The 10644-nt window shown below is 38.5% G+C and overlaps 1 protein-coding gene across 1 annotated transcript; it reads left to right on the forward strand.

Moving 5' to 3' along the window:
* The first annotated feature begins 593 nt into the window (after positions 1-593).
* On the forward strand, positions 594-10288 carry LOC101466333 (dual specificity protein kinase CLK4-like). Its single transcript, XM_023155264.3, has 13 exons — positions 594-711; positions 4396-4489; positions 4616-4710; positions 5296-5419; positions 5901-5967; positions 6115-6228; positions 6418-6584; positions 6936-7030; positions 7150-7279; positions 7358-7440; positions 7511-7590; positions 8594-8669; positions 8756-10288. Exons 2-13 carry the CDS (start codon positions 4453-4455, stop codon positions 8891-8893), a joined length of 1206 nt encoding a protein of 401 aa, XP_023011032.3. The 5' UTR covers positions 594-711; positions 4396-4452; the 3' UTR covers positions 8894-10288.
* The last annotated feature ends 356 nt before the right edge of the window (positions 10289-10644 follow it).

The following is a 10644-nucleotide window of genomic DNA, read 5'->3' on the forward strand; positions in this document are numbered from 1 at the left end:
TAGTTATCAAACATAACTCTGGTTCTATGCTTACATTTCAACATGTTTTGTTGTTATTTGCTGTATTTAGACTTTATTATTATTATTATTATTTGTTATGTTATATTAGCTTTGCAACATTTAATTTAAAGATCGGAAAATAAAAGATACTGCTCTAAAACAGTATCAGTGAGTAATAGCTTACGTTTTGTGGATCCAAGCCTTAATGTGGCACTGTGCTTACATGGAACCACAGTTATGTATGATTTGCTGGTGGATCGTGTGCCCCATGTCATTCATAGAGTACATCACCTAATGTCCTGCATCATCCTGTATCCACAGTTTCAGACACAGTACACTATGTTTTCTCCTGAAGGATGAAAGAGGAGCCTTTACGGGGTGAGGCCAAGGGTCGAAGCAGGAGCAGCCCCCGTGTACTTTTTCATTACAGCTGGCAGAGGATTTTACTGCCTTGAAGTACACCGGAATGTCCATGGCTTGGTTTCCTGAAGGACATAATATTTTATTGCACCACGGACGCCATTTTTCCCATTCCTTCTTTGGCAGCTATGCCATGTGGCAACAAGTGGTTGTGTTGCTTTGGTGGGGCGTGGAATAGTGGCCCAAGGAAGCTAAAGAAGAGGACGATAAGTTGCTTGAACAGACCTGCAAGAGCCCAAAAAGCAGATAGAAGAGAAGCAGAAGACTCCACAGCTTCAATTCCAAATACAGGTAAGCAGATAGATCACTATCACTAAACACTGCAAAATCTGTTGTAACCAGTTAACTGTTTTGCAAATTGTTACAAATGTTGCTTTTTAAAGTAGTTTATTATTGACTTCAAACAATAATGTATGGTTCTTATTATATGATATATATTATTATATTTTATTTCGATTTGATTTTTTTTCTTAAATTGTTACTTTTATAGCTAAATGAGTTTGTACAGTCGAGGAATTTTTCTTATTGCTTCAGTGACAAACATCCAATGGGGGCGTGGGGTGAAAAAAAAAAGCAAAAAAATTTTAAAATACCAACTTTTAAAATATAAAAATAATCTATAAAAGATTTTCTGTTTATAAAATGATGGAGATATGCAGTAGGCTGCAATGCAAGTAAAAAATATGAACCGTGCACCAAATGTTTAAAATGAAAATTATAAGAACTATGTCCACTACTGTGAAAAGGATAAATGCACAGAAAAAAAAACATCAATATAACTTACAGAGTTGGATGCAGTGGTTTTATTTTTAACTTGGAATAAGTGAAGCAGTACATTGGTACTTAGCACCCAGGTAAGATGTGGTTCTTCACAGTTACACTGGAATTTGAACTTGTTTACATGTAGTTATTCCTGAACTCTGCTGAAGTAACTCGGCATGAGTTGCAGTTAATAATAATCCTTTTGTATCTTATACTGGGCATTGGAATGGTTTATCCTTTTACCCCCTTTAAGATAAGCCAGCTTCATTCTGATTGGATGCTCTTTGTAAACAACAGATTTGAAGGGGGGTGGGTTTCCTGTGCTTACAGAGCCAATAATGATAATAATAATAATGATAATGATAATAATAATCAGTCTGGAAGGAGCATTTAGAGCCAATGTAAGTCTGAGCTTTTTTCATTATTTGAAGCTTAGTTCACATTTAATATAAACATCCAGCATTTTAGCAATACTCTATATGACGCACAATAATAAGCTAACCAGCCAACCAGAATTTTTATTTATTTTTTTCATAGCCATGGTGTTGTGACATTTCACTTTGCTGCTTTATTTAACCTGTGGTGTGAAAAGACAGAATCTCATTCTGTCCTGCAGTATTCTTAGTGTGTCGCATGCATGGACTGTACACAGCAGCAGTGTGTTAGCAGACACAGTGCTGATTGTTGGAGCTCTGTGGTCTGGACAGCTTTCAGAGCACAGTTAGAGCTGTTGTTAGATTTCATCTAAGTGTATTTTCAGCTGTATCAGATGACCTGTTAAACTACAACTGAACTGAACTAAATAATCCCCTCCAATTAAAGCAGTCACTCACCTATCTCAACCATCCAGATTGAAATTTATCCTATTACGTAATATAGAAAAAGGGTACAAAGGAATAGAACTTAAAGGAACACAGTAAAAGTCAACTTTAGCAACTTTGGCTGTTTCAGCAGTTGTCCAGAGAGCATTTTATGGTAATTTTCAAATGACAAAGACTCTTGAGGTTATGAAATTGTTATTAGAAGTAAAGAAGAAAGCAGGCTGATGTCACAAAGCAGCCCTCTGCAGAGATCTTAAATCTTCAGACTGCTGACTGCCTCCTGATTTATATCCAGTCAACAGCTGTTTCTTTTAATCATTCCTGAAGGAAGTAGCTTCCCTTTTACTTACAGTAACAAGGTACCATAACTCTGACCTGATTTTAATCCAAACAGCATTTCCTTTCCCCAGTTTGTATTTGCACTAGAACACTTCAAGATAATAACTCAAAAACAAAAAAGCTTTTAAAAAAATATTTTGCCATTGTGTTTTGTTAGGAAGTTATTGTGTTTCAAGAAGTGTTATTTGCACCTCATAACCCAACGGTGTTGTCAGTCTGAGGCCTCCATGGTTGACCTCCTAACATCAGTCAGGTGTTAACCATATTCGGTCAGGGTTAAGTTATTGTCCAAATTTTTTAACATCAAAATGTGCGCAATATAATTTGAAATCCTTTCCTAGCTTGTAAAAATGTGGCATATGGCTAAAACAAGACCCACACTGTCAGCACATCCGATCAGGAACACCTTGTACTTTGTTCTAGATTTAAAATTTAGGCAGTGAATTTTGTTTGGAGCAGTAAGAGAAGATCTTCTAAGAAGAAGATTTTGTTTTTCATGTCCAAAAATAGAGTTAAATTAGTTTTGTTAGAGAAAATAAGCAATTGGGTAATAATAAAATCACTGCCTAGCCAAAAATAATCAATCCCTATACAGATGACTACAGGCACAAATGACTGGCATTGCCTTTATGTAAACCAGCATGTTTTAAATAGATCATGTCTTGGTGGCTGCACTTTTACTGGGCCCTATCCTTCAGCTGTATTGGTTTCTTATTCTGCCTATCAGTAATTAGGAGTGGCGTACTCTGTGCTCCTGGCAGTGGCTGGTGAGTGAGTGTTGGATATTCTTAAGTGAGTGACAACGGTCCTACATGTTGTCAGTGAGAGTGAGCCATCCTTACTGCTGATTTACAGTCGATCAGAGACAGCCGACCCAGACGGGCACAGAGAGACAGATCTATGTCTCAGGAGGGAGGAAGAGAACCCTGCAAAGGAACACCTAAAAGCCCCTCAAGAGCAAAACTCCTCAACGTCTCATATGCGAAACCAAAATGCAGTTATTTCATGACGCAGTTCAAAAACACACTGCAGTAGTTTTGACTATTAGAAGTTTCACTTATTCTGAGTGACTGAATAAGCTTGGGGCTTCTACTACTCTTAGTTGACTAAGAAACTGCATATTTTGACAAGCATGAAGGATTTGTCTTTCAGTTTATATGTTTAAACAGCTGGTCACAATCTCCCATGGACCATTATGCTATCATGCTACCTACACATCCCTAACTTCACCTTCTGCACAGAACATCCTAATATAGGGTTTTCTAAAAGGTCAGTGATAAAGAACCAAAACCCTTGAGACTGTGTGCTATACCTCATGTTCTTAAAGTTAAGAATATGAGGTATAGCACGGAGAGCAACTATATTATTCCAAAAAACAGAGAAGAGTTTCTCCACTTCACTGAAATTTCTCATTCAGGTGCAGCAACAGTAAATTATAATGCTCCTGACTATTTTTAGAAGCACTTTATGTTTACCAGCACAGAAAAGCATGTTGTCTGTGTTATATTCTACTCATGGAAAGCATTTTTAATGTTGTTCGCTACTTTGGTGATATAAATGTTAATCTATATTCACGAACAAAGTAGTCTATTCAAAGTACCAGAGATTTTTGGTTTTTTAATAAAAGCTACATCACTCAAGTTTCCACTGCTGCCGTTAACCATTTTACATAAATAAAAACAGTTCATAAAATCATGAATATAGATATACATAAATAACATATATATTACATGAGTGCAAGATTACATTCCCACTGCCTCGTGGGAATTTGTACTGGCCTCATGTAAGAGTAAAAGATCCTAAGCTTAAAATGCTGATAATGTGCCAGTAAAGAATTTCTATATTTGTATCGATAATGTTTGTACCGGTTTGTTTGGCACCTGTCATTCCTAAATTCTAGTACGATAACGCTGCCTCACACGTGTGTGTAAAGTTTAATGCTAAAGTGTGCGATTCACTCCTTAGTCTGTGAAGCTAAATGCGAAATGTCCTTTTTGCTTTTTAAAGCTTTCACAAAACCTTTTTTGAAAATAAGTTCTCCTTACATTTGCAGACACTACCAGAGTGTGGAGAAGAGGCCTGAGTCAGGTAGAGTGTTGATAACACTGCAATGGGCAGAAAGGATGACAACTCCGAGTACTGGAGAGGTAACGCTATTTCCTCTTAGGTTTTGGCCTTTAATAATATCTGTTACTGTGATCCTCATACAGGTTAATTATTGTCTGTGTTTCCTGGAACTGTTTTGAAGTCTTTCTCTCTCTGTCCTTTGGTAGATGGCGATGACTCCAAACCTGATCTACAAACGGATACAAAGACTGGAAGTTTCAACCAGTGCATCCACCGCACCACCTCAGAAACTCATAACTTGGTTGGATAATCTTCTTTCTGCTCAGTCCCCCTAAGTTTGCCTGAGGCTTTTTTTCCTTATTGTTAAGTACATTAACATTAGTTAATTAATTACATTATATACAGTGCATTACATTATATTATTTGTTGCTAATTCAGATGAAAAATAACAGGTGTGAATGAGTAACCCATCAAAACTAGGAGCATCATCTAATATGGCAACAGCAGGGTCTTGTGTAATATGATTACCCCAAATAATCCACTGTGATTCAGTCGATGAAATAGGATCTGTATATAAAATATATTTTTGTAGTTGAACTTTCGTCTTATTTTGAATGGGAACACATCCCAGAACATCGGCAATTAAATTGCTGTTTGGAAAACTTTAGCTTGCTAGACATTTCTTATATAATCTAATGGCTTCTCAACACTTCTATGATTTTATCTTAATATATAAAAAAGGACAGAACTGAGTCTTTTATGATTTCAAACTATCCCATTATTGGAATTAAATTCTATGAAAAAATGGACATTTTTCAAATTGACACTCTGTTTTTCTCTTTTGCTTCTTATCCATATATCTGACTGAAACACAACCAACGCTCAGGCTGATGACAACGCTGGCAGCGCCAATGATGATGAAGTGGAGGAGGGTCAGAGGGGAAAGAGCTGTGAGGATGATGAAGAGGGCCACCTGGCCTATCACATCGGCCTCGTGATGAAAGAAAGATGTACTTATCACATTTCCCCCCCCCCCTTTCCCCTTATGCTTTTTTTCTTCTAAAAGGGCAACTGACACCAGAATAGCAACTCTAGAAATAGTTTCCTGTTAACGTGATCACCTGACTACTTTCACTGGTACAGAGGAACTGGCTTATTATTTAATTCAATTCCTCTTTTGTACAATAAATGTACTCTCAGGCACTTAGTCCAGGATGCTAAACCTTTCACTTTTTAATTTGCTGGAATGCATTACTGAAAATTAACCAAATGGTTTGTGATTAAACTTGAACTGAACCTTATGCCATAATTTGGAAGCATCACACAATCGTCTGGCTGTGGAAGAAGAATGAAAGGAAAGCGACTAGTTGACTTTTCAAATGTGTTTGTGACAAGTCAGAAGCTGCAGGAAGTGTGTTTTAGAGTGTTTTAAAAGTGCTCTGCTCTGGACTGCACTGGTGATCCAAATAAATATCTGTCTGTCCTTTCCAGATGAAGTTGTCTCTGCACTTGGAGAAGGAGCATTTGGAAAAGTAGTGAAGTGTATAGACAGAGAGAAGTAAGCACGCATGCTGAAAAATCCTTGGAATTGATGGGTATTTCTAGTGCTTCGAGATTATATGTTTTTTTTGTTTTCAACATTCAGAGGTCCATATCAGCTTTAAACCTCATATACACCTCTGCATGTCGTGTGTCTGTTCAACAGAGATGAGCACGTAGCTGTGAAGATAGTGAGGAACATTGAGTGTTTCTGTGAAGTAGCGAGGTCTGAGATCGCTGTGCTGGAGGAAATCAACCGCCTGGATGATGATAACAGATTGTAAGTGTAGCTTACATGAAATCCAGGGGGTTACATTTTTCCTTGACAGCATTCAGTTAAATCTTTTTTCTTCTTGTTTAACTGATGGGCTGCAGGAAAGAATAGCTGTGTTATTGCTGTTTGCATTCATTTCTCATTCTAATCTCCAGCGATTGCGTTATTAAAGTGATTTATCGTGTCTTCTGACAGCGCCTGCGTGAGGATGCTGGACTGGTTCGAGCATGAAGGCCACGTCTGCATCGTGTTCGAGCTGCTCGGCCTCAGTATCTTTGAGTTTCTCCGACAGAATGAGTTCCTGCCGTTCAGCGTGGAGCAGATTAGACGCATGGCCTTCCAGATCTTCAAAGCTGTGTGCTGTGAGTCGGGTGTTTACTTCTGTGAGACTGGGCGTTGTAGGTGACTGTTTACGTTGGCAATCTTGGGACTGAAACATCTCTTAGTTTCTAAAGACTTTTTTATTGTTTGTGGGTTTTTACATCATTTTAGGAGAGAAATCAAAACTAATGTAGTGTAACAAAGCGTAACCCTGTTAGCTTGTCTGCCACTATTTTGATCAACAGTAGCTGACAAACAGGCAAAATTACTGATTCATTTAAAAAAAAGGGTTTTTTTGCCTTCTACAGGGACAGTCGAACACTGTGTTGCTCAGTTTAAAAAATTGTTGATTTCATGCACAATTGTATTGTGTATTTTTGTGTGTTTTGCAGTTCTGCACCGTAACAAACTGACCCACACAGACCTGAAGCCAGAGAACATCCTGTTTGTGCGCTCTGACTATGACCTGGAGTATAATGAGGACTTGGTAAGAGTGCAATATCACGTCATGGTTTTATTTTAAGGTTTGCTATGTGATGAAGGATGTTTACTAGAGAGTGTGTGTGTGTGTTCCTGTTTGTGTGTATGCGTCCATTTTTATGTCAGGAGTGTAAGGAGAAGAGGCTGAGGAGTCTTGATGTGAAGGTTGTGGACTTTGGCAATGCCACATTTGACCACGAACCCCATGAATCCCTGGTTTCAACGCGTTACTACCGAGCTCCAGAAGTCATACTTGGTACACAAACAACTGACACATGCACACACACTCCTACATGAACACTCAGAGAATTAAGCTCAGTTATCTACATTTCAGGTCTGGGCTGGAACCAGTCATGTGACGTTTGGAGTCTGGGCTGTGTCATGATGGAGTTTTACCTAGGACGCGCACTCTTCCTGGTACACACACACACACAGACACACACACGTGCACGCACACACAGTATTATAACTGCTGGTTTTGTTTCAGACCCATGACAGTAAAGAACATCTGGCCATGATGGAGAAAGTCCTCGGACCGGTCCCTCCACATCTGCTCAAACAGACCAGGTAGCTACACAAATAGCTACACACACACACACACACACACACACACACACACACACACACACACACACACACACACACACACACACACACACGTGTGAATCAATTGTTCTTGTATTTTGATGTCAAAGACAAATGAAATCAAGAAGCTGGAGGACTGTGGTTGTTGAAAAGTCATACTTACAACTTACAAGAGAAAACACAGAACTAATAATAGGAGAGCGAATAAAGAAGAGCAACAAATGATAACTAAGGACATTTGAGAACATGGCATGAAACCATGACTAGACAAAAGGGCTCATAGAGCAGTCTAATTATGCATTGCCCCTACAAAGATCCTTCCCAAAGGGTTTTCTGCACCATTCTCAGGGTCTCATAGGTCGTTCGTACCCATGGAGGCTGCATAAAAGCATCCCTAATTGAGTCCCAGTTAAGTGCAGGAGTGCCTTAACTGGCACTCCTGCACTCAGCCTGCACTGCATACTGAAAGAGCACTTCATTACATACACCTGAACACTGAGGTGAATACTCTGAATGTAACTTTTCATATAGCACAAAGTTCAGCTGAATTTCCCCATAGTCTGCAAATGAATGCATATTTGCACCCACAGATGCAGATGATGACAGAGACACTTTCAGTGAAATCCAAAAGAAATCATATTAAACATGGCAGAAATGCTGCATTTCATTTGTGCAAACAGACACTGTGCATGTGCCAATAAACAACTCTTATATGCAGCATTTTTCTAAAGAACTGTCCAAGGAACTGTGCACAAAGAACAAAAAATATATAAAATAACACTTTGATTAAAAAGATTGTGCATCTGCAGGAAAATGAAATTTAGCAGCAAGGGTCTCCAAATGGTGATATAGAGCTTATCCATGATCTCTTTTGTGAATATGCTCTCCTCAGCTCCAGGTGTAATTTGAAGTAGTGTGTTGTGTGTGTTGACAGAGTGTTTTTGTCTGCAACTGAATATAAACACTGTGCATGTAATCTGTGTAGGAAGAAGCATTATGTGCACAGCGAGTGTCTGAACTGGGACGATGAATACATCAGGAAACACTGTCGACCTCTCAAGGTACCCGGCACTCACATCAACCAGTCAGCTTCAGCTGTGAGCTGGGACTGGTAGCTGTAGGAAATCTGATTATTTCTGTCTCTCAGCTGTACATGCAGACGCAGAACGAGGAGGAGAGGCAGTTGTTCGATCTGCTCAGCTGCATGTTGGAATATGATGTGTCCAGACGGATCACCCTGGAGGAGGCACTGTGGCACCCGTTCTTCAGCCCACTGAGGACGTAGAGGCAGCAGCAGTGCAGCTAGCTAATGCATGCATACACACACACGCACATACACACACATGCACACATGTTTTCATATCTTAGTGAGGACCAGTGTCACGTCAGTGGGAGGATCCGGGGGTTTCTCTGTGAATTTCACGTTCCCGTGGCAGCGTGCTCGGTGCTTGCTCAGATTTGAAGTTCAAGTTTTTGCTGTGGAAAGTAGCTTTCTTCCCACACAGACTGTACAGCAGACGCTAATGTTTTTGTCACTTTTTACGGAATAAAACTTAAAGTAATGTAAGTACGTCCATGCTTTAAATGCTGCATGGTCAAACTCTCTCCTGCACTCCATATTATCCATTGTTGATCTACACACGTCTGTTGCTGCCACGGATGTCGCTCGTAAATCATTGTCATGTGACACTCTAACAAACAAAATCACGACAGTTTAGTAATGCAGTAATGCAGCGTGCTTACGGGAAAGTAACAGTAATCTCATTACTTTTTTGCAATAGTAATCCCTTACTTTACCCGTTACTTTAAAAAAGTAATCGGATTACTTTGGAGGACTTTAGAGGTCCTCACTCTCATTGGCATAATGCTTTCCCTAGCCTTACCATCAAAAATGAATACCATACTATAACCCGTAGCCTAAACCTAACCATGACCTAATAGTAACCCTGACACTTTAACCACACTTTGAGCCTCAAAAATACCTTCAAACTTGTGTGAACAGGCATTTTGTCTCCATAAGTGACTGTTCGTCCTCACAAGTACAGTGGCATGCCAATTTTCTGTCCTCACAAAGATCTTTTAACATGTACACACACACACACACACACACACACACACACACACACACACAACACACACACACACACACACATACAAAGAGGCACTAAACATCTACCTCAGGCTCTAACTAAAGAGTGCAGATTATTTGATTGCTTGGTTTTTAATTCTGAATTGAATTTTCAGCTGTATTTATAGATTCAAAGAGCATTCCTGTTTGAAATAATCCCACCATGATGTTATAATCCACACAGTATTTAATTCCATGTTTTTGATTTTTTTTTTTTGTCAGCTGTTTGTAATAAAGATTTCAGATTTGATGTGTCCGAAATTTATTCTGTCCCTGATTGCTGATCCCATTCAGGGTTGCAGGAATGGGCGGAGAATATCTGTGTAAACCCCGGAGAGGTCCCCAGTATAGAATTGCTGTTTTATATGATTAATTAATATTCTTTTTGTAAAAGTACTTTCTGCTCATGTGAAATCATGTTAATGTCTAAAGAAAAAAACAACACAAAATGTTGTTTTTTCAGAGTTTTTCAGATGCAAACTTGCATACTACAGTGTGTATACACTCTGAAAGGATTGCATTTTTTTGCAGCAACTTCATCCTCAAAAGACAAAAAATAAAGTCATCGAGCTATATTAATATAAATAATATAATAATAATATAGAAAGAGTATTTTTACTCAGTTGTATATAGAATTTGTATTCTATTTTTATCCTATTGTATATTCTATTCTATTTTATTCTACTGTATATAGTATTTTATTTTATTCCATTCTATTCTGTACAGTTGTGTACAGTATATTATTTGTATTGTATTCTAATTTTTGCTATATAACTTTTGCACTGTCCACTTTCTGCTGTGTCAAAACAAATTTCCCACGTGTGGGACTAATAAAGGTTATCATATCTTATCTTATAAGTTGGTCATAATGTCTAAACAAAAAAAGGAAGAATGTGGAGATTCCTATT

Source organism: Maylandia zebra, linkage group LG10 (genome assembly GCF_041146795.1).
Source record: "Maylandia zebra isolate NMK-2024a linkage group LG10, Mzebra_GT3a, whole genome shotgun sequence".
Classification (NCBI taxonomy): Eukaryota; Metazoa; Chordata; class Actinopteri; order Cichliformes; family Cichlidae; genus Maylandia; species Maylandia zebra.